This window comes from Hippopotamus amphibius, chromosome 9, assembly GCF_030028045.1.
Source record: "Hippopotamus amphibius kiboko isolate mHipAmp2 chromosome 9, mHipAmp2.hap2, whole genome shotgun sequence".
Taxonomy (NCBI): Eukaryota; Metazoa; Chordata; class Mammalia; order Artiodactyla; family Hippopotamidae; genus Hippopotamus; species Hippopotamus amphibius.
The window spans coordinates 23,610,800-23,635,471 of record NC_080194.1 but is presented as its reverse complement, the minus strand read 5'-3'; the positions used below and the strand labels follow the sequence as shown (position 1 = coordinate 23,635,471).

General features: G+C 36.8%; 1 protein-coding gene across 3 annotated transcripts in view; it reads left to right on the top strand.

The window, feature by feature from the left end:
- NELL1 (neural EGFL like 1) overlaps positions 1 to 24,672 on the top strand; it is an 886,038-nt gene that overhangs the window by 634,786 nt on the left and 226,580 nt on the right. For all 3 annotated transcript variants that reach the window (XM_057749117.1, XM_057749116.1, XM_057749114.1), the window contains one exon: positions 5,068 to 5,163. In XM_057749117.1, coding sequence (XP_057605100.1) covers positions 5,068 to 5,163 — 96 coding nt within the window. The remainder of the gene's footprint in view (positions 1 to 5,067; positions 5,164 to 24,672) is intronic.

The following is a 24,672-nucleotide window of genomic DNA, read 5'->3' as shown; positions in this document are numbered from 1 at the left end:
TTGCAGACATCTGGATGTTTGTTTTTATGTATCAGAATAGGTATCTGGACGGTTTTCACTCTTACCTTTATATTTTACACTCTTGGGGGGAGATTTTGGGAAGGGTGCAAAAAAAGGATTAAAATAAGCTCATTTTTGCTCCTGGAGGTAACCCTATAGACTTAACTGTGTAAAGTCGGAACAGAGTTTCTCAACGGCAACACTACTGACGTTTTGGGCCAGATAATTTTTTACCATGCAAGATTGTCTTGTGCATTGTGTGATATTTAGCAACATCCCAGTCCTCTACCCACCAAATGCCAGTAGCACACTGACCCCACCTGCCATCTTGTGACAACCAAAATGTTGGAGGAGACCTTTGATAAATGTTATATTCTGAACAAGGTGAGGAATAAACCAAAAAGCAGACATGGTGGGGGGGGGGGCGGTGATCTTCCATTTATTATTGACAGAACTGGTTTGGAGAACATGAGTTTAAGTCTGTAAGTCAAGCTGGTTTGCTAAGAATAAACACAGAATAAGACCAACTTACCCACTGAATCCCAAGGAGAAAGGCATCATCAGGGAGGTAAGGAAAGTTGATACCGTTTGAAGGCAGCTCGCTTCTCTCTCACAAGAGAGAAGCTGTGTAGGCATGGAGTCTTTCTGAGCGTGACCAGATTTTAAATATTTTCTCCCCCCTTTGGAATTTAGGTGCATATAATCAAATTAATTATAATTTCTGGTTCATGACACCTTGTAACTATTAGTCCATGGTGGCCAGCTTTTATTTATTTAGATATCATGATAGTTATTTTTAATAATGAAATTCATACCTGGTAACTCACCATATAAAATAAAACTAGAAATGTAAAAAATTATTTACTCCTAATCATACAGTCTTTCTCAGCTCATCCTCCTGTTTTTCCTACCCAAGAAGCGTCATCCTGACATATATTTTTACCAAACTTACCAATGGAATAAATCTCTCTACCTCCCTAGGGACAGAATGAGCAAAGCTGGCAAAGAGGGGGCAGAAATGAACTTAAGGAAAGCGCTTCCTCAAAGAAGCCAGGAGGGAAGGAAAAGGGTTTACTTCTACCAGAAGGTGTTGAAACTTGTACATTTCCTTATTTTTTCAGAATACAGGGTGTCCCTAAGAACTAAATATGTGCCAGTTATACTTTAAGAGGATCATGCCAAGCATGCAGAACTTGAAGGGCTATTATTTTTTTATTAGTGTAAAACTATTTTTCTCAAATTGAGCACATGGTGATGATACTGGGCATCCACAAACCTGGCACCTGCAAACCCACCTGCTCATTCTGTTCCCCTTAAAGTCCAAGTTTCGTTTCACATGCTGAGAATTTTTTAAATATAAAAAGTAGTCTTTGTGTGGATAAACTCCCTCAGTTTTGAATTTTTTAATTTTCTCGCACAGTAGGAAGAGTCCTTTCAGAAGTAGAATCATACCATTTTAGAGTTCATCTGATCCAATATCTCCCCCAGGATAGTAAGTTAATAACAAACGGCATTATAATGACAGATTCAAGTTCATAATCTCATGGAATATCACAGTCTACAAGCCATGCTTTGGAATCTAGAAGGAGTCAACAGAGGAGTGACATACCCGTGATGCCTGAGTTTTTCTGAGTTTGCAAAGGAGCTATGTTTCCAAGTCCCACTGCAAACCACATGATACTACTGTGGTCACCCAGTCAAGGAAGAAGTGACAATGAGCCCTCACTGAAGAATAAGTGCTACAGCACAGGGATTTTTTCACTGCTGCATCTCCAGAATCTAGATGAGAAACTGGTGCATTATTCGTGTTGGTATTTGGAAAAGCAAAGACCTGAGTGGTAAATTAAGAGAGTCACATCCAGGTCTTCAGCTTCTTCCACTTACAATGTCCTGTGCTGGGTGGTGTACGTAGGTGGTTTAATTGAACCTGCACAGCATGGTGTTCTCATAATTGTCACTATTGCTTTGCTCTCGAGAAAACTGAGGTGCAGAGGAGTGAAATTATTTGCTTAGGTGACACAGCCAATACATATAGAGCAAGGATTTGGACCGTGTGTTTTCTACCATCCTATCTTCTCATAAGCTAGAAAGAGGTATAGTCGGTGATCTGGCTTCTTGTTTTGATTATGCCATCAACTAAGTAATGCTGTGGAAATTATAGGTCCTATGAATACCAGGAAAATATACCATGTTCATAGCTGATCAAGAAGGGCCTATCCAGATATAAATAATATATGCACAATTTTTAGACTGATACACTAATGTGTTTTGATGTTTTGTGAGCTTTTCAAAGAGAACTTGCACTGATTTTGATTTCTCCAGAGTAGCTTAAGTTTTGGATGACATGCTCCTTTTTATGCTTTTGTGTTTTTTGAAATTTTTGGCACATTACCTAAGGTTCAAGTAGGCAGTGAATTTCTCCTTTACTCCTGATAAGTTCCAATAAAAGTAGTAGGTGCGATTGGGTGAAATGTGACTTAAAATGGACAAAAATGGAGTTTAGATAATAGGTGCACGAACTTGCAAAGCTCGCTACACCCCTTCTTCAATGCAACATGTGCAATTTGGGACATTTTTTTCTTTTGATTTGTAGTCAGTTCCCTTAGCCCTTATGGGACTTTTCAAAAAAGGAATAAACCTGCCTATGTGAATACCAGACTGCAGATGAATCTGCACTGTAACTTATGAAGAGGAGGTAGGACTTTGAAGCCAAAGAAGTCTTTGTTTGAATCTTGGCTCTGCTGCTTACCACCTGTGTGCAGCCTTACAGGGGGCACTCGATTTCCAAGCCCCCATGGCACCATTTTTGTTTGGAAACAATAACACCTATCTGATATTTCCACGATAAGGGCTACTACTACTCCTATGAGAAACTACATCAAACACAAAGAACAAGGGATGCCTTAAACCCATCTTGGAGAAGCTGAACACCCTGTAGGATGGGTTTATATTGTCTGAGTATTAGACAGTTTGTTTCTGGTACAAGTTTCAGAGTCATAACAATATTACTACCAATTAATTTTATTTAACAAACTTTAACGCTATGTACCAAACACTCTTTTAAGTCCCTTATAAATATCAACCCATTTCATCCTTATGGCACCCTATTTATTCTACCTGTATATTTTTAGAACATCACAGACATACCATGCTTTCTTCACAAAATCTCCTATTATCATATCTGTTTGAGGTGAGTAAACAAGAGCACACATGTATAATAAAACAACACCAAGTCTCTTAACCAGGTCTGCTGACCTGTGTGTGTGTGTGCATGCACGTGCGTGTGTGCACACATGTGTACACAGATCTGGATCAAGTGCTATTTGTGCCACAAAGAAACTCAAACTGAGCTTCCTGCTTCCAAGCCCCTGCCTTCTTTGGGTGCCACATGAAAACTTTCTTTATCACATGTCCATCTGTCATTTTTAGCTTGCAAAATTTTTTTCTTGTTCTGTTATTAACTTTGATGCAGAGCTCTACTCTAAATGTCTTACTTGAAATGTTTCACCAGAGCCCACAATATGTGATTTGGGGGACAAGAAATTTTGTATACATTTGTATACATGTATTTCTATATATTTTGGTCTCTGATGAACATTCCAAGGGAGATATTATCTAAACTTTTTTTTTCTTAGTCTCAGGATACTGAGATGCTGGAAAAAGGAAATGGCATTCAAATGCCAAGGTACACACTATATGTCCTTTGGCAGAAGCAAGGGAGCTCACAATTAATTGCTAAGCTACAGAATGTTAAATCATCCAAGGGACATTAAATGATGTGGAAAATGACAATATTGTGAGAAGTTCTGTGTACTTGAACTAGCATTCAACTATCTAAGAACATAATGGGGCTTTTTAAAGTTAGACCCATATTATTTATGTGATGATGGCAAAATATAACCATGACATTTTTCCAGGGTGGCATTTGCTAATGGCAATTAGAAATAAAAACATTTGCTCACTGAGCTCTCATGTGAATAAAAGAAATTCTGCGTTAACAAGTTGCAGTCATCTTCCTTAATGAGGAATTTTGCAGGTTTAGAACACAAAATTATTGGATATTCAGCAGGGTTTGATAATAGCTTATTCACATGGAGGTGTTGCACAATTCTTAGAACGTGAGTTTTCCTGTCAGAACAACCTGCAGAATATAGGCTAATTCATTCAGCAAATATTTTTTGAGCATCTACTGTGGGCTCAGATTCTGAGACTATAGTGCCATGGGGAGCAAAAATAATGATAGTACTTGCCTTGATGGGTCTTGGAGTCCAATGGATGGAAGAGGAGATGGTAATCAATTATGCATAAGTAAACATTTACATTGAATACTGCAAAGGAAAGGGGCGTGGAACTATGCTAGTGTGTAATAAGGAGAACTAATCTAAGGCTAGCAGGGCAGTGCTGAGATGGCGTTAGGATGACTTTGCAGCGTTTACCAGAAAGCTTTATAAAGTCCACCCACCTTGAAATAGAATTTTTACATTGAGGCATTTTCCCTAAAGAAATTGTTTGAGATGTGTTAAGCATTTTTTTTTTTTTCCTATAAGGACAAGGCATTGTTTTTATTATAGAAATGCTGGAAACATCTTAAATATTCAAAAGTAAGCACTTAGGTAAATTGATTATGTCCTTAAAAAACCTGTTTTGAATACCGAAAAATCTTTAAAAAAATGTAAATTTTGTACTGTAATAAAAATGCTTAGTAAAAAAGCATATCTACAAAACAGTGAGTATTTTAAATGCCTTTGCCTTTATCCCAATGGTATTCTTTCTAGTTCCTGAATTTATTCTTTTTCAAACATATCAATAATCATACTAATGGCAATTCTAATAGCTCTTCATACTAGCTACCATTCAGCACCGAATACTTTACATCCGTTATTTCAATTAATCTCGTGTAAACCAGTGAAATAGGTATTATTACATTTATTTCTTTTTGTGTACCATGACTCAGCATAGATATGTATTCCCTATGCGACAAGTAATTGTTTCAATGCCCATGTTGTTTACCATGAATTTCCTTATTGCCGTTTTATCTGAGAGAAATCCCTTCTTTTTTTGTGACAGCATTCTGCGAAGAGGGCTGCAGATATGGCGGAACATGTGTGGCTCCTAACAAATGTGTCTGTCCTTCTGGGTTCACAGGAAGCCACTGTGAGAAAGGTAACCTCTGTGTGTGTGTGTGTGTGTGTGTGTGTGTGTGTGTGTGTGTGTGTGTGTCGTGGTTGGAGGGAGAGAGAGGCTATGCCTCAGAGAGAATGGAGGCTCTTTCTCTGGAGCTATAGTCCTGCGGGCTGACTTGATATATTATGCCTTGATGGTGGATGTGGCTCTCCCCAAGTTGGGTACCTTTTGATTACTGCATAACAGGCATCCTGCCTCTGAAAACAGAGCTTCCTTTACCCTCCTTCCAGTGTGTCTAATTTAGCAAGGTCAAATCTTTTCTCTGCTGCTGTTTGCAGCATGCATTTTTAGTGCTAATTAGAGATAAAGCCTGATGAACTGACCTGCCCCACTTATCATCTATTGGGTAGCGTCACAGGCAACCACTGGAGTTACAACAATCTGCTGCGTCCACGGAATCTAAATTAGAACCATGTGCTCCTTGTGTAAAAGCACATTAAATAACTCCAGCAGCAGGTTTATTGGTGTGCTTGGGATTTTATTCTAATATTGGTTTATTAAGAACATTATCATTCATGGACCTGATAATATAAGCCAATTAATATTGGTAAGATTCCATTATGTGCACCTTTCTATTTGCAATAAATGTAGTGTTTACACTGGGCACTATTTGGTGAAATCCAGCTCTTTTATTAATTGGAGAAGTTCTCCTACCTGTGTGTAAATGAAATTGACATTCAGTGCCAATGTGCCAATGTATGTATTAGTGCAAACAAGAGGTTTATGCCATGTAAAATTGAGTTTTTCATTGTATTTTCCCATGAGTTTCATTAGGTTAAAATCACTATATTATGCTTTTCTGCATCTGGAGTATCACACTTCTCATAGTAGAGCATAGAAAAATGGAAATATGATGGTGTAGTCCTTATCACTATTATTAGTTGATGGGGAATATATTCTCAACTAATTCCAAAGATCTAAGCAGAGCTCTTGCTTCCTTGCCTTCATGTTAAAGGTTTCTGAATTTAAATAATAAAAATTTTAAATGAGCCTGTTTATTATACCCTTACTTGTTTGATGTATTACATTGTACTGCCTGTGTATTTGTAAGGCAGCCTGATCATTTTAAAAACATGTCGAAATTTAACTACATAAATTATTCAGCAAGGAAATCAACAAACAATGTGTATCATTGTTTTCATATTTTGTGATATCATCAAGTCAGATCACATTTATTAAGTCATAATTACTTGGTTTGTTTTTTTAAAAAAGACGTATAAAAGAGCCAAGTTCTGCCTGTGAGCCGCATGAGAGAATTACCACATGGAACTGGAGGATTCTTGTCAAAAGCAAAGTCACTTAGCACACAGGCCCTTATTGTATTACAGTTGATTTTAATTAGGTTTTTCTAAAATGAAAAAGAAAATCTAAAGGTTTCTTATTATTTCCTCCAAAACCGCTGTTTCCCTAATTAGAATACAGGAATTAATAAGAGACAGAATGGTGATGATGATTATGTTGACGAGGATGGATTTTAATATTACTAATGTTATACCATTTATCATGTACTAATTATGCATGAGGCCTTTTAAATGATTTTTTTAATATTAAGAACAAACAAAAGAGATAGATCTTATTATGCCCATTTTATAGATGGCAGACTAAAGCTTGGGTAGATTAAGTGAATTCTGCAATGCTATAGAGCCAGCGTTAGAACTGAGAATAAAACTCAACTTGTACTCCACAAACTACATTATAAACCCTTGCATGTGTTTCAAAGGGATAATGCATGAACTTCCTGTAAAATCTGGATTCCTGGTGAATCAGAATATCTGGGGGATGGTCCATGAACCTGCGTTTTCACCACGCACCTTGGGTTGTTTGTTATAAACCAGTCATTATTATATTGTCATAGTGATATTTTACCAGAACATCTACTCAAAGTTCTTATTCTTTTTACATCATAAAGAATTGGAGGAGAGCATTGATCTTAGACCAGGGCCTGAGTCAGTGGCAGCCTAGGAGGAATTCATTATGGTTTCTGATGGCTTGCTGATTTGACCTCTGTCCTTTTCTCTGCTCAATAAGTGGCTGATTGAATCAGTGCTTACATTCTGGTCCATAATGTAGAACAGGAAAAATCAAAATAAAAGACAAAATCAAGACCAGAGGCAAAAGTTAGACAGACATTGGCAGGTCATGGGTTCCTAGATAAATACTAAAGTTGAGTTTGAGAATTACTTACTCTTGAAAACTTATTCAGCTGCTATAAAGTAAAAAAATTAGAATATAATAAGGTTTCTCTGTATGTGATGTTATCCTCCGTCTGTAGCAAAACCATTCCATTTAATATTGACCAGTATTCTAATTCCATGAGATTTTTTTGTGGCTAGTCTAAAGTACATATTTTTCCAATCAGTTGTGTGCAAGGGATCTAGGTAAATTATAGGAAAAACACTAAAAACCTGTGTCATATCCTGTCAGAATTATTTTGTCGTACTCACTGTTAGCAATAAACATTAAATAATTCTACTTGACATTGAATAGTGATGCTAGATGCCTTGAGACACAAGATGAAAAGGAAAAATACAAATGCATCGTGAATGTCTTATGGCATGGTTATGCTAAATGTTTCATTTGGTTTGTTTTAATTTTAGGGCTAATTAAATGGTTCCATTTGAGTTATATAGAATCCACTTATATTTAGTTTTAAAAATATTTCTTTTGCCCCACCCCCCATTATTGATTTTATTCATTGCTTGTGACAGCCTTTCAGAATTCAGGTATATTCAGCTAAATCATTGAAATCAGTAAAGAAAATTCCTATCTGGAATAAAATGAAGTTGAAAATCCCACTCATGTTTGATGTGTAACACAGAGATGAACAGCTCTGCATTTATTTTATATTGATAAGATTTTAATAAACGTACCCTTTCCATAACCCCACTCAAGATATGCAAGCATTTACCTCCCTTGGTTTCTGGACAATGTATTATGTTGGCGTTTCTCTTACATTTTGTTTCTTCTCTGTGCCCTTAACTTTGATTTGGTTTCACATCTAACATGGAGTTGTGTAAAGAGAGAGATGAGTGAAGAGCCAGTAAGAAGAGTAGTCGTGTTACTCTTAGGACAGAAAAGGTCTGCCAGTGAAATCTCTTTGTAATCGTAGAGAGCTAAAAGGGTATCATGTAAAGTAGCCAAACACAACACAAAATGAAACAATACGAAGTGATCCTAGAGGCTTTTCAAATATAAAATCAGAGTCATACTAAATCCAGAGATACGTTACTTACCATAAAATAGCATAGTATCATCCTCTAAGAAGTGAATAAGTTTTCTACTTAGCATTAAGCAAATTTGCAAGCAACAAGTAGGGATTAAATATAAGGTATCAAGCTTGTCTAATGAAGGCTTTCTTAACCTTGACACTATTGACATTTTGGACAGATAATTCTTTGTTGCAGAGGGCTGTCCTGTGCGTTGTAGGATGTTTGGTAGCATTCCTGGACTCTACCCACTAAATACCATTAGGAACCTACCCCCAGTCATCCAATCAAAAATGTCTACTGATATTGCCAAATATCCCCAGGGAGACAGAGTCACCCCTGTTGACAAGTTCTGATCTAGATATGGCATTTTAAGAAGTCTTTTAAAATTTTTTATATCTGTCTAATAATATTAAAATTACAAGCATTTTTAGGAGACAAGAAAAGCATTTTTAAAGATTTTTATATGTACTTTGGGTTTACTGTAATTAGAAAATTCTCTTTTTTTGTTAAAGCATAGTTGACTTATAATACTATATTAGCTTCAGGTGTGCAACATAGTAATTTGGCATTTATAGACTGTACTCCATGCAAAGTTATTATAAAATATTGACTATATTCCCTGTACTGTTCATTATGTTTTTGTAATTTATTTGATTTATATTTAGTGGTTTGTATGTCTAAATCCCTTTCACCTATCTTGCCCCTCCCCCAGCCCTGTCCCCTCAGGGAACCATTAGTTTGTTCTCTGTATCTGTGAGTCTGTTTCTATTTCTGGGAAATCAATAAATAGCAAAAAAGTTGAACAGCATTGTCCGCTCACAATATTAGTAGTTATTTTTTCTACTTTGCTTATCTGAAATTTCTAATTTTTCTACAATAAATATAAATTATATTTGTAGTAAGAGATGATTTTTTAAAAGCTTAACATAAAGAGAATTTAAAATTCATGAAAAGGGCTTCAATTTTCTCAGTGACTGGGGGTCTTTTAACCTTTCCTAAAGGGAAACGACTTTCTGCAGGATAATTTATTCTGTTCTTTTCCCTGTGCTTCAGGGCCTTGTAGATATGTAGACAGAGGGTAATAGTTTACCCTGAGTATATTGTCCATCCATCAGGTAGAAAGAATGGTGAGAAAGAAGAAATTTGTCTATTCTCCAAAATTTAAATCCTGCCCCAGTTTTGATGGAGGTCTACCAGTGTTCACCTATTTGTTATTGCTCTGTGCACCTCTGTTTTGGAGAAAATTTTTGAGTCTTTACAAAGGTGGGTAACAGCTCCATTATCTAAATGGAGAAGAGAATATTTCCTTACCAGGTATCACAGGACTCTGGGGAGGGCATTTGGGAGGAGAATGAGTGCAAATTCCTAGCAGTTAGGAGAGTTATTTCACTTTTCTCAGCATGAGCTTTCTCAGGTTGTCTGGACATGGTGCATGCTCTGTAAATGGCAGCATCTATTATTAATGTTGCTGCTATTGTTATGTAGCTAATAGGTGCCCGGAAAAGTGTAACCAGGATTTTGGGGGCATCATACAAAAGGGAAGTACCAGGAGTTGAGGTTTCTCCCAGTTGTCCACCCAGTTGAACCGTCAAAAAAGGATAGATGCTGATACTCTTAAAAATTTCATAAAGTCAGATGAGTATAAATGTGTTTGTGGAACTATTCCTTGCACTGGTTGTTTCCAGAAATAGAGAATAGCTGAGGAGAGGCATTGCGCTGGGGGATGGGAGGAGCTCAAACCCACCAGCACTGAGATCATTCATCTTTAAAGCAGCTCAGCCTTGGGGTCAGCTGCTGAATCTAGAGTATCTCGTTCCTCTCCTCTTCTCAGTTCCACCCACTCAACTTAATTTTTTCAGCTGTGGTGGAGAAATTGAGCTAAAGATCTGACACACTTCTCCCTGGCTCCAAGATGGGGCTGTCACTGAACACTCAGAGCTCCTTGTAGGGATTTCAAAACCCTGTCCATGGTCCTGCCAGGCTAACCATTTTGCCAGGTTTCAAACATCTGGAAAAATACCTAAAACCATTTTTCATTCTCATCTCTTGGGTACACACAAAGTTTTCAAGTCATTTCAATGTAATGTAGGGAGCTGTGCCTTTTGTTCACAAACAGCGATTTGGACTATAAAGATGCAGCCTGGGTTAGTGTAAAGAGTTCTAGATGGAAGGACAGAGACCTGTGTTCTGCCACTAGATCTGTCAGTGTGAATGATTTAGCCTTTGTGGACTGAAACTTGCATCAGCCCACTACCCATGGATTTATGAGTCACAACCTTTGCATTTATTATTTCTTGTGAGGCAGCTGGTCCCACCCTAGTGAACATATAAGAGGATGTGTATAAGTGTTACTCAGCTGGTCAGTAGTGAAGTGTGGTTCTAACTCATGTATGACTGAATCCGAATTTTAGACACTTTCCAATAATCTGTTGCATCTTGATCGCATTACCTGTGTTCAAGGGCAATTAAATCTAACAGATGATATGCAAGACTAAATAAATTATGTTCTTCTGTGAGCAATAAACCATAATCTCCTACTTGATGATGTGCATTGATTTATATATTCCTTTCAGCATCTTTGTTGTGCATAAGGTGAGAACAGAATAAAATAGGAGTAAGAACACACTCTCTGAAGCCATTCTAGCTCAGTTTCAGTGAGGTTCCACTATTTGCCAGAATCTATATTAGATCAGATATATGCAATGTTTCTAAGCTTCAGTTCACCACTAAAAAAGGGATGTCAGTATTATTTATTGCATAACATTATTGTGAGGTTAAGTGAGATAGTCTGTTTAAGACATTTGGTAGAGTGCCTGGCACACAGGCACTTCCTCAGCCTGCTGCAGTCTGAGAAGTCTGCAGCGAGGAGATGTGGACACTTTCTCTTTTCTTCTTTCAATATTGCATTTTAAAATTCACAGGTGTCAGGAATCTCACCCTGGGCGAGATAATTTTATGGTAAAGAGGGTAAGGTCTCATGTAACCTATACAGTGGTTTTCTAGTGTTGAGGCTCTCTGGATGAGAGATGCACAGTTGCTGGTTCTTCCTTTGTGAGGTGCTTTGGTGAGGGCCTTTGATCACGAGGTACTTGCAAACAAAGTTGCCTTGACATAACAATCCTTTCATCCTTCTCTAGCTCTGAGTTTGTGAAAGGCCATTCCTGTGTTGTGGCTCCTTTGCTCTGCGAGATTAAGGTATGATTAGGGTGACACTCTAATGCTCTTTTGTAGGCTTCCAGTAAAGTAGACACTTTCCCCCTCCTTCAGTCCAAGTGCAGCCATCTCTTAATGTCTTTTATTTTTTTCTCTGCTATGTGACCGAAGCAGGCCCAGACCCAGGCATTAACCTTTAGACTCTTAAGGCACAAATCAAATACCATTTGCTATGTCACTAACCATCCAGGGACGTTTCTAGATGTGCTTGAAAAACTGTCACCCTGGGATGAGTTTACAGAGGATGTTCTTCCCTCTCTCTCCTGCAAAAAGAAAAGAAAGGGCGACCTGGAGCTGGAAGCATGCCAAACATCTCTCTCTACCCAAGTTCTCACTTTTAGCCTCATCACCGTCCCTTGCTAAATTTCTAGATCTTTATTTACAGAGCTAGAAGGTGGTTAATGGTTAATGTAGGCACAGCTGATTTTTGAAAGTGTTCTAAAAGTAGTCTATCATAGAGCTTTGAAATGTAACATATTGTTATGTATCAGAACTCTGACATAGGAAAAATCCAGTTTTAATATCCTATTATGTTTGAATTCAACAAATGTTTGGTAAATGAATAAATGAGTGAGTATACACAAGGACCCTAAATTTCACATGGTCCAGTCTTTTCATTTTATAGATAAGTTGTAATGACTCCGGCTGAAATCTCATTTAAAAGACACCTGAGTAAAAATATATTGAGGATGGAGGAGAAAAATCCCATTAACAAGAAAGTCATTAATAAGAATAGTATAGTATAGAAATTTTGTGTATTTCCAGTAGCTTTATCAGCATGCTTTCCAGGAAGAAAAGTACAGAGCACAGATCTCTTTACTAGATTGACATTCCCCATCAAATAAATGAAAGCTGTTAGCGATTACCTTATCTAGTTAGTAATGCAGAAAATAATTCCTGACTATTTAGATGACAAGCGGTCCTTCCTCCCCACCAGGCAAGCTCATACTATTGAACTGTGAAAGTCAGGAGTTTGGTTCATAGACTCATTTTTAACTCTTCGCCCTGGGAAATACAAACACCCCTGTAACGTGAAGCACAATGGCTGAACAGAAATGAAATGCAGACTTCTTTAAAAATATGACCAACTGGAATTCAGAAATTACAAATTTCCCCCAGTAACTGGTATCCAAGCATTCTTTGCATCCAAGCATATTTAATGCACTGTAGATCATGTGGAAAAAGCCTAATTGAAGCCAATAGACTGGCGGAAAAAGAATGTAAACTCCTGCGATTTGCATCACTCTCTCCTAATAGGATCCACTGATTAGAAAAGGTAGTTGCCTGAACATGTTCACTTGAGTCCAAAATATGATGAATCAAATAGCAATATCTGTGCATTCATTCTGGTGGTGGTTGAAGATAAGTTTCAGGCTTGGTGGGCTAATGTGTTTTTAAAGCATTCTCCAGTTTAATAGAGACCTTAAAGTTATCTATCGGTGGCAGCAATTTTAACCAAGAAGATTGAGTCCATAAGGGGAGATTCTGGAAGATTATTTTATTAATCTTGCTAAGAAAACCTTTCAGTAGCTCCTCCGTGCTTACAAGATAAAGTCCATCTTCCATAGCATGATATCTAAAGACCTCCCTGATTGGACCTCTGCCTACCTCTCCAGCTTTATCTCCTCCTTCTCCTCCACATACATCTTAAATCCCAGCCCATTCTAAACTACTAGGGTCACTGAAATGTAGCTTACTTTTTAGAATCTTGGAGCTTTTGCCTATAATGTTCTTTCTGCCAATAACACACATTACAGGCTTGCATGTTGATCACCAGTATCTGATATTAATTAAAATACAAGCATACCTCAGAGATACTGCAGGTTTTGTTCCAGATCACTGCAATGAAGTGATTATCACAATTAAGCACATCACACAAATTTTTTGGTTTCCCAGTGCATACAGAAGTTATGTTTACACTATACTGTAGTGTATTAAGTAGGTAATAGCATTATGTCTCAAAAAAACACTGTGCATACCTTAATTAAAAATACTTTATTACTCAAAAATGCTATTGTCTGAGCCTTCAGTGAGTTGTAGTAGTAACATCAAAAATCACTGCATTAGCACATTGTAAATCAACTATACTTCAATAAAAAAAAATTCACTGATCACAGATCACTGTAATAAATGTAACAGTAATGAAGCAGCTTGAAATATTGTGAGAATTTCCAAAATGTGACACAGGGATGCAAAGTGAACAAATGCTCTTGCAAAAATGGTGCCAACAGACTCGCTTAGCACAGGGTTGCCACAAACCCTCAATTTGTAAAGAACATGATGTCTACAAAACACAATAAAGCCAAGCACAATATAACAAGGTATGCTTGTAATGGAAAAGATTGGTTATTGAGGGTCTCTAATTATCTAGAATCCTCCTGATCTGCTCCCTCTCCAAATATTTCTCTCACGGTCTTCCTCTTTCCAGTTGATGATGAAATCTACCCTTTTCCATTCTCTGGACCAAGATCTCGAAATTGTGCTTGATTTCCTTCTTTTGCACAGCACATCCAAATCCTTGCTCTGCCTTTGAAATGTATTTGGAATCCAAATATTGTATTGATCTCCACCATTACTACTCCTGCGCACGACATCATCATCTTTAGATTATGGCCAAAGCCTCCTAACTCATCTCCCGTTAACTGTTGTACAACTGTCGTCTCTCTTTAGCATGGTAGCCAAGGGGACATCATTAAAAAATAGGTTAGATGCAGTCATTTCTCTACTCCAAACCCTCCATGGCGCTCCATTTTCACTCAGTGAAAGTCAAAGTCATTACAGTGGTCAACAAGACTCTACATGCTCTGGGCCCCACTCCGAGTCTAGTACTTCTCTGTCCTCACTATTCACTGTGCTCCCCCTCAGTTGAATACCTTGTCTTCCAGTCATGTTTTCCTTTCTGTTTGGTTTCTTGGAGTGTTCTTCCCCCAGATATGTTCATGGTCAGCTCCCTCATGTCATTTAGGTTTCTACTCAAATGTTACCTCCTCAGGAACACCCTCACCCCTAAGTAAAATAACATCTCTCTTCCTGCTTGTCACTTTTTATGGTCATCAGAGCCCTTATCACTCTCTGATATGATAATGCTTTTTTGTCTGGTCCGACTGGCCAGCCGGAATATAAACTCCATGAGGGCAAGAGTTTTTTATCTTATTGCCGCTGTGTTTCCAGGGCCCACGAAAATACCTGGCATGTAGCAGTTGCCCCCAAACATTTGTTGAACAAATAGATACTTTAATAAGAATCTCTTAGTTTTTATGTTAGTCTCCAAAGCCAAAATACTGTCATCATGATATATCTTGGAAAAAAATGAGAAAATTATTGTTGTCAATCACACACCTTCATCCCTGGTATTTTTAGATCATATGTAATCAGAGTTATCCTTGTTGTTTTCTTCTCCCTCACATTCCCATTCAATCAGTCACCACAATCTATTTTTTCTCCATCCTATTGCCTAGTCTAAACCACTGTCATTTGGATTTTGCTTGGAATGATAACAGAAGGCACGTCTCCAGGTCCCAAGTTCTGTTCTTTCCCCCTACACACAGAAAAAAATGCTCTTTCTGCTGCATTGCAGCCAATATAATCCCGTGAAATGCAAATGCAATCAAATCATTTTCCTGCTGAAAAACCTGAAATGGTTTCTAGTTCCCTTGGTGTAAATTCCAACCTGAACTCTGAGTCCCTTCCCCATTCAAGTTATAATCAATAACTTGAGGTTTTCCCACACTGAACTTTTTTAGATTTTCTCAAAGCAGTGATCTTCCTACTGCAGGTCTCTGTCCAGGGTATTTGCTCTACCTGAAACTCTTTGCCTCTCTTTCCCCACCTTCCTTCTTCCCACCACATCCAGCCCCCATCTTCTCTTGTTCTCTTACTTAGATGCTAACTTAAGCTTCTCTTCAAAAATATTTTTCAGACTTGCTAGTCAAAGGTAAGCCCCTCCTGTGTGCTCCATATCAGCTTTCTTTTCCCTTTCATAAAATGGATCACATTTAATTGCCTGTTTACTTATATTCTCTCCCCTTTCTTCCTACCACCCATCCCTGTAGCGTAGCCAGCGTGTATGTTTAACTTCTCTTGCCTCCCACAAAAAATCCTACAAAACATTAACTTGATATAGCAACTATTAACCCACAGTGTCTCCAAACCAAAATGACCTATGTCTTAACCATTTTTCTTCCATCAATTTCCTGGTCCTATTCTTCCCACTTCAAGGTGTTACTGATAAAGAATGTAAACTAGATCACGTGGGATCTGTATAACATGTTTCTGGATGAAAGAAACATTAGCATCTATGAAGAAAACATGAAAAAACACAAACTAGACGGTTCAATTCAGGAGGAGAAGCAAGTCCTTCCTTCCTCCCATAGATAAGCCCCAGCCTGTCTTAACATACCCCTGACCCAGGTAAGCCTGCCCAGATATGGTACTTCCCTCATTCTTAAATTGGCACGTAGTCCTGTTTGGATTGGACCACTTGATCAGAAAAGTCAAAGAACTGTGAACTGCACTTTTAAGCACATTTCGATATACTGTCAGCAAATTATTATGGCATTCTCTTTCAATAAAATGATCTCAAGTACCTAATAGCAAGCTTTAACTTTTCCAGCTATTTGGTCTCCAGTTATGTGGAAATACCATGGTCACATGAACTTCCCACAAATTCCATGGATTAGCGTTTTAGAGATGTTTACATTTTTTTTCTCTATATATTTTTCTCAGTGTCTCTTGCAGCAGTAACACTTCCCCAATTTCTAAGACTTTAGTCCGAATGGTGAAGGCACTATTTAAACTACATAGCTATTATATAATGCTTAGGCTAGACCTTAATTTAGGCTAGACCTTGTACTGAGCGCTCAACATATATTATAGTATGTTATGTAAACCTCATAACCCAGAAGTCTGGCATTGCCCAACATCCTCCAAACCCGTACACTTGTCTAATTTTATTATATAATTCTGTACCATTCCCACTTGCCATTTTTCAAGAATATAAGCATATCTCAGGTTCTTTGCACCTGGTGTTTTTTTCTTTCTGTGATGTTCTCTCTCCATGTGTCTCTGTGGCTTACTTCTTTACCTCTTTCAGGTCTCTATGCAACTGTCAGTCTCAGTGAGGCCTTTCCTACCACTTTACTAAAATTGCAACCCTAAATCTTGCCCCAATCAGTAGGACCTCCATTCTCTGATTTATTTTTTTTTCTCTTTTTGCACTTACCAACATTTAAGACACTGAATATAGCACTTACCTATGTTGTTTATTCTTTCTTCTCCCACTGGAAGGTTGGCCACCGTGATAGCAGAGATTGTTGTCAGTGTTTGCTGCTGTAGCCCAACTCTCAGAATAGTGCCTGGCACTTAGTATGCATGCAGGAAATTGTGAATGAATGATGATTACCCTCATTTTTGGATTAAATTGGGATTAAGAACTGTAAAGTAAAATGACCAAGATTATAGGGCTAGGAAGTTTCAGAGATGTGACTTTTAAACAGTTCTTTGTGCTTCAAAGCTCAGGATTTTAAACACTGTCCTTTGCTGCCCTTCTCCAAAAGGCAAGGCTGATTAAGTCTCTAACAGTTGTCAGAGCTCATCTCTTGTGTGTTGTTTTCTGCAGCTGAACGCTGAATTCTGAGTGAACCACTGTGATTCCTTTATATACCATCAACAGGGTGGTGGTGAGCTGCGACACTAACTTTCCTTGTTACACTTTAGTTGATACGCTCTTCTTAGAATGGGACTGGTGTGACAGTAGTATTTTGTGTGGCATAGATCTTTACAGTCTCCAATACATGTTGCCAGGCACTGTATCATCTCTCTTTTAAATCTCATAACAATTCCATGGGGGATATATTATCATCATTCTAGTTTTACAGATGAGGACACCTAGGCTAAAAGATTAAAGAAACTGCTCAAGTTTGTAAAGCTAATAAGGGGGACAGCTGGGACTTGAATTCTTCTCTGGTGATTTAAAATTCCATGCTTTTTAAGTTTTTGTTCATTGCAATGTCATGGCACCCCCTGCCTCCTTCCTATAGGAGTCTTCATTTCTCTTAGCTCCAATGCGTTACTATGAAGGTTTAATGTTGGAAGTGCCAGAAGAATGCCATTGTTATGCCTTTTACTCATAGGGCATTCCTATATTAGGACCATGGGGCACAGTATAACGTTTCGAGCTGAACCACCTCAGCCACTCATCATGTGGCATTGACCAAGTTATACAACTTCTCAGGGATGCAAGTATTTCTCCATGCTGTCACAGGAACTAGAGAAAGTCTGACTAGTAAATAGATGATGATAAATCGGTAGATTGTAAAGAATTACAGTGTAGAGACTGTTATCTGTAATTTATGTATTTGAGAGCCGTGTTATTGATTGTAGCTAATATTTATATAACTTTTTATACTCACAGACTCTTTCAAAGGTATTTTCTTTTTAGAACAGCTGACAAAAGCATTGTGAAGTAAGCTTCATGTCTACCTTACAGACAAAAAAAAATTCATATAGATTAAAATGACTTTTCCAAGTTCATCAAGTTAGTAAGCCTTGAGCTGGTATTCTTTTTTTTTTTTTAGAACTTTTATTGAGATAGTTAACAGACAATAAACTGCATATATTTAGACTGTACAATTTGGTATTTTTTTCTTATTAGTAATGTATATATGGCAATCCCAATCTCCCAATTCATTACCCCCTCAACCCTCTTCACTTTCCCCACTTGGTGTCCATATGCTTGTTCTTTACATGTCTCTATTTCTGCCTTGCAAACCGGTCGATTTATACCATTTTTCTATAGTCCACATATATGTGTTAATATATGATATTTGTTTTTCTCTTTCTGACTCACTTCACTCTGTATGACAGTCTCTAGGTCCATCCATGTCTCTACAAATATCCCAGTTTCATTCCTTTTTACAACTGAGTAATATTCCACTGTATATATGTACCACATCTTTTTTATCCATTCATCTGTTGATGGACATTTAGGTTGCTTCCATGTCCTGGCTATTGTAAATAGTGCTGCTTCAGTGAACATTGGAGTGCATGTGTCTTTTTGAATTATGGTCTTCTCTGGGTAGATTGTAAAGAATCACAGTGTAGAGACTATCTATTATTTATGTATTTGATAGCCGTGTTATTGATTGTAGCTAATATTTATAGTGGGTATATGCCCAGTAGTGGAATTCCTGGGTCACATGATAATTCTATTTTTAGTTTTTCAACCTCCATACTGTTTTCCATAGTGGCTATATCCATTTACATTCTCACTAGCAGTGCGAGTGTTCCCTTTTGTCCACAGCCTCTCCAGCATTTCCTGTTTGTAGATTTTCTGATGATGCCCATCCTCACCAGTGTGAGGTGATACATCATTGTAGTTTTGATTTGCATTTCTCTAAGAATTAGTGATGTTGTGCAGCTTTTCATGTGCCTCTTGGCCATCCGTATGTCTTCTTTGGAGAAATGCCTATTTAGCTCTTCTGCCCATTTTTTGATTGGGTTGTTTGTTTTTTTGATATTGAGCTGCATGAACTGTTTATGTATTTTGGAGATTAATCCTTTGTCTGTTGATTCATTTGCAAATATTTTCTCCCATTCTGAGGGTTGTCTTTTCATCTTGCTGATAGTTTCCTTTGCTGTGCAGAAGCTTTGAAGTTTCATTCGTTCCTACTTATTTATTTTTTATTTCCATTACTCTATGGGGTGGATCACAAAAGATCTTGCTGTGATTTACGTCGAAGAGTGTTCTTCCTATGTTTTCCCTAGGAGTTTTACAGTGTCTGGCCTTACATGTACGTCTTTAATCCATTTTGTGTTTATTTTTGTGTATGGTGTTATAGAGTGTTCTAATTTCATTCTTTTATATGTAGCTGTCCAGTTTTCCTAGCAGCACTTATTGAAGAGGCTGCCTTTTCTCCTTTGTATATCCTTGCCTCCTTGGTCATAGATGAGTTGACCATAGTTTATCTCTGGGCTTTCTATCCTGTTCCATTGATCTATATTTGTGTTTTTGTGCCAGTATCATACTGTCTTGATCACTGTAGCCTTGTGGTATAGTTTGAGGTCAGGAAGCCTGATTCCACCAACTCTGTCTTTCCTTCTCAAGATTGCTTTGGCTATTCGGGGTCTTTTGCATTTCCATACAAATCATAAAATTTCTTGTTCTAATTCTGTGAAAAATGCCATTGGTAATTTGAACGGGATTGCATTGAATCTGTAAATTGCTTTGGGTAGTATAGTCATTTTCACAAAGTTGATTCTTCCAATCCAAGAACATGGTATATCTCTCTTGTTTGTGTCGTCTTTGATTTCTTTCATTAGAGTCTTACAGTTTTCTGAGTACTCGTCTTTTACCTCCTAAGTTAGGTTTATTCCTAGGCACTTTATTCTTTTTGTTGCAATGGTGAATGGGATTGTTTCCTTAATTTCTCTTTCTGATCTTTCATTGTTAGTGTAAAGAAATGCAAGAGATTTCTGTGTGTTAATTTTGTATCCTGTTGAGCTGGTATTCTGATATGGGTCTTTCAGTTCCACCACTCCAGACTTTGAACTTGAAGTAGAATAAAGGCCATGTGAGTCTCTCAATGATAATGCAACTCCAACAGAGATTAATACTTAAATATTATTCTTAAAAACCCTTCCACATGTTAGGGCATGACTTAACACGTCCTCAGAATAGTGACATTTTAAAAATCAGAAGGAAATAAGATCTCTGAGCAGATGTTTGCAGGTAATCAGTGTACCAACAACTTGGAAGTTTCTTTAGAGAACTGAAGTTCGTTTTATATATATCTGCAAATCTTTCCCTGATTTAATCCCCTCAGTTTTTTTCTCAAGGAAAACTTATTTTAATGTCAAGTAAATACACTTTCATGAAGTGAACCATCTTGCTTATAATTTAGTAGTAGTTAGCATTCAAGTGCTGGGCATCTGAGCAGAAACCCTATTCCTATTCCTCAGTCTATTAATATAGCTGTAGTTACTATTTTTGAGGTGGCTATGTGCCAGTCACTATTGCAAGTACTTAAATAGATTATAGGATAGATACTATTATTATCCTTTATATTGTGTGAGGAAACTGAGGCTTGAATAGCTGTTAGATTAGAGAGTAGAATTTGCTTCTATAGTGCAATAGGCAGTTTCTGTTCTTCTAGCTGTCTGTATCATTGAAGGTATTCCTGGAAAATAACTTCTGTAATTATTGATTTAAATCACTCTTCGTCTCTCTCTTCAACTTCTGCAATAATTAGCCAAGATGTTAGCTAGTAAAATCTTTGATAGGTAAATGCCATTTTCCATCCCCTTTTGTTTAAGGGTGACCTCAAGCCTTGAAATAATCCTAAGAGTGCAGAAGGAGGGAAAAAGCAGGAGATCTGGAAAACTCACGAAAAGTTAACAAATGTTTATTGAAATACAATCTGTGGGTAGGGAAGCATACAAAAGATAAGTATATCACTGAATGAATTTTTAAAAACTAAAAACATCTTTGAAATCAGCAACAAAATTAAAAAATAGAACCTTTATCTGCATCCCAGAAGCACCCCTTCCTGTCCTCTTCCAAGACCCCACTGCCCTGACATCTAGCACCGTAGAAGAGTTTTTCATACTTTTGAACATTATTACAAATGGAATCAAATTTAAGTCCTCTTTTGTGTCTGACTTCTTTCGTTCAACAATAGATTTGTGAGATTTATCCATGCTGCTGCTTACAGTTCTAGCTATTTAATTCTCATTGAGAAATAGTATTTCATCTCGTGAATATGCCAAGGTAATTGTCCATTCTGTTGTTGGACCTTTGAGTTGTTTCCACTTTTGATTATTTTGCCAGAATAAAATCCTTGTATATGACTTTAGGTGACCATATGCAAGTATTTCCATGTATCTATATATATCTAGGAATGGAATTTCTGGATGTGCTTGGGTTCAATTTTAATAGATACTGCCAAACAGCTTCCCGAAGTGGTTGTACCTATTTATATTCCCAATAGCTATAAATGAGAATTCCAGTTACAGCACAATTTTATCAATACTTATTTACTGTCTTTTTCATCTTAGCCAAGCTACTGTTGTGGTATTCTTGGTTTTAATTTGCACTTCTCTCATGACTAATATAGTTAAACATATATTATATGCTTATTGTCCATTTAATTTTTCTGTTTTATGAAGTATCTAGTCAAGTCCTTTTCCCTTTTATCTAAGGCATTGTCTGTTCTTTTCTAATGCCCAGTTTAAAAAGGCAAAATAGTCCTGCATGATTAGTTTTGAAAACAAAGTGACTCCTTGTTCCTATCCTACTCCATTCCTCCTCTCCAGAGTCAGTCATTTTCTTTTCTAGTCTCTGATAATAAAACATCCTTATTATTATTCCTTTGTTTCTCAATTTTAGGCATTATCTATTGACCATGAGGGAAGATGAAGAATTATATCTTTTCTACCTCTCCCTCAAAGTGCACTCACAGACGCACACAGAAATGCCAACATACACACCCGACACAAACACTTCTTATTCCTTTCTTCTTCAGTTTGGTTAGGTCAGTATTATTTACACTTTCATATCTATTATATTTTTACATGTGGTTATTTCTCCTGTATTATACAAATGTTTGCTTTACCTGGATTTAATTATTGTCTCATTTTATTATTGTTTATTTACTCAGTTTTTTACTCACTCAACATTCATTCAATCTCAGATTTTCCTCAAATAATGTTGGGTTGGCCAAAAAGATGTCCCGTAGGATGTTACAGAAAAACCCAGATGGCCTTTTGGTCAACCCAATAATATCATTGCAATGTATTCAAATGTATTTTATATTTTAGAACTTTAACTCAATGAAGAAAGCTCTTCCATAGTCTTTTGACCTCTTCCATTCTACACTGGAAGCTTGTTAGGTGTACAGCACAGATGGGATTTTTGAATAGCCTTTCAACATCATCTCATTTTTGTCAGAACTCCTGTTTTCTGAATCCTGTCTATTTTTCAGTTTTGGATTACATGCTTATTTTTAGAGGGCAGATATTTAATTAGCTTCTTAAGTGTACATGGAAGATAAATTGTTCAAAAGTTGCATGTCTGAAAATGTTTCTACTCTACCTTTGTACTTATTTGATAGTTTGGATGGGTGTAGAAATTCAGGTTAAAAAGCATTTTTCTTTAGGACATTATAGGAATAACTCTATTGTTATATTTTCTAGTATAACTTTTGAGAAACACAATGCCATTCTATACTTGATCATTTGTATGACATCTGGAAAATTCTGGAAAACTTTATTCCTCAGTGTTATAAAATTTGATGATGTACATTTGTGAGGGTCTATTATTCCAGTGTACTGGGAACTTTCAAGATTCTTTCAATTTGGACATTTCTGGGTTTGTTTCTGGGATTTAAAAAAAAGTTATTTGATTTATTCCTTTGAATTTTCTTTGTTATTTATTTCTGGACCTCCTATTATTTGATTGTCAGACCTTTAGATTGGTCTAATTATTTGATTGCTTCTGCCTCATTTTTTATCTTTCTCTTTTTTTAATTTCACTTTTTGTTCTTTCATTGACAAGTGAAGATGTTTTCTCAAACTTATCTTCCAAATTTTTTGTTAATTTCTAATATCCTGTTTTATTACTGATTTCTGAATATGCTCTTTATGTTGTTTCCAATTCTTTTAGGTAGTGTCTTTTTTGACCTTTTCAGAGAAAATAGCAAGAATTATTTTTAAAGTTTTTTTAATTAATATAATCTGTTTTTTATAAGTTGACTTTTTTTCTTCTAGTTTGTCCTTGTCTTTGAATTTTCTCAAACATCTAGTAGCTTTGGCTATCTGCTTATTTTTGTGAGTGAGACATTAAAAAGTTGGTTGAAAATTCAGTTTACCTATGTGTGATATTGATATAAATGATTTTAGGTTTATTCTTTTGAGCCATTCAGATTTTTCAGAGAAGATTCTTCCAGTCTAATGGAAGGGATCAATGACATTACTGGATGAATTATACTTGGTTGCTAGTATTCTGAGATCCAGGTGGATGGGGCAAAGCATTTCAAAATTCAGTATGTGTATTTCCACTGAATCCCCTTGTTTTTAGTATGGTATCTCTGCTCTCAACTGTCTTCCAGTTTCTGTGGTACCCACTGCTGAGAAGAAAACTCCAGTCTTTGCCAGCGCAAAAGAAAGGCCAGGAGTCTGGCTGGGGTGAGGGAACATCTCTGAGGAATCTAACTGCTTCTTTATCTAGTTTCCAATTAGTTTTCCTATTTTAGCCTCACTGTTCCCTGCAGTTCCAGAGATATCTGACACCACTTCCTGTGTTCTATGGTGTAAATCACGTTGCTTTTTGGCTTCTCCACTGCAGGTTATGAGTCATTTTCCTTAGGTCGTCTGGGTGAGTTTACTCTCATTCATCTCTTTTCTAGCTTCCAAAATTATGTTGCCCATGTCTCTTCCCCAATGTCCTTTGCCTTTTGAAGGTTTATGCCCTTCATAATTTGTCTTTAATATTATTTTATTAGTGTTTCATGGAGAAAGTAGAGGTAGATATGAGTATTTAATCCAGCATCTTTAATTGGAACTTAGCCCCTCAGTTCTAAAATTGTTTCTGACTCATAACTGAAAAGTCACCAGAAACCATGGTTGAAAATGTATGTACAATAATAGTAGTATAAATGGATGTGGAATTAGAGGATGTAAAATATATTTCTCTTTCAGAAAAGAGAAGATTGGGGGAAGGGATATAATTAATTTATAAGTATCCTATGACAATTACTTTCTCTAAAAAAAATTAGAAGAGGCTTCCTGAAAAGATAGACATTTCCCCTTTGGAAATAGAGTATCTATCTAATTTCAAAGACCAATAGAGCATTATTTAAGTTGTTAAATGTTTGAATTATTTCTTAAAATTTGCAGGATGTTATGGAAATTGGGGCCATAAATTGCCATTCCACTAAGGATAGTTAAATCAGGTTTTAAAAAAATCAGGAGCTATTTCACATGAAATTTCATTTGAAATATAATTTCAAATGATTTGGATGTGGGCCTTTCAATGGCTTGAGAAATGACCAAGGGAATATAAATAAGAGAA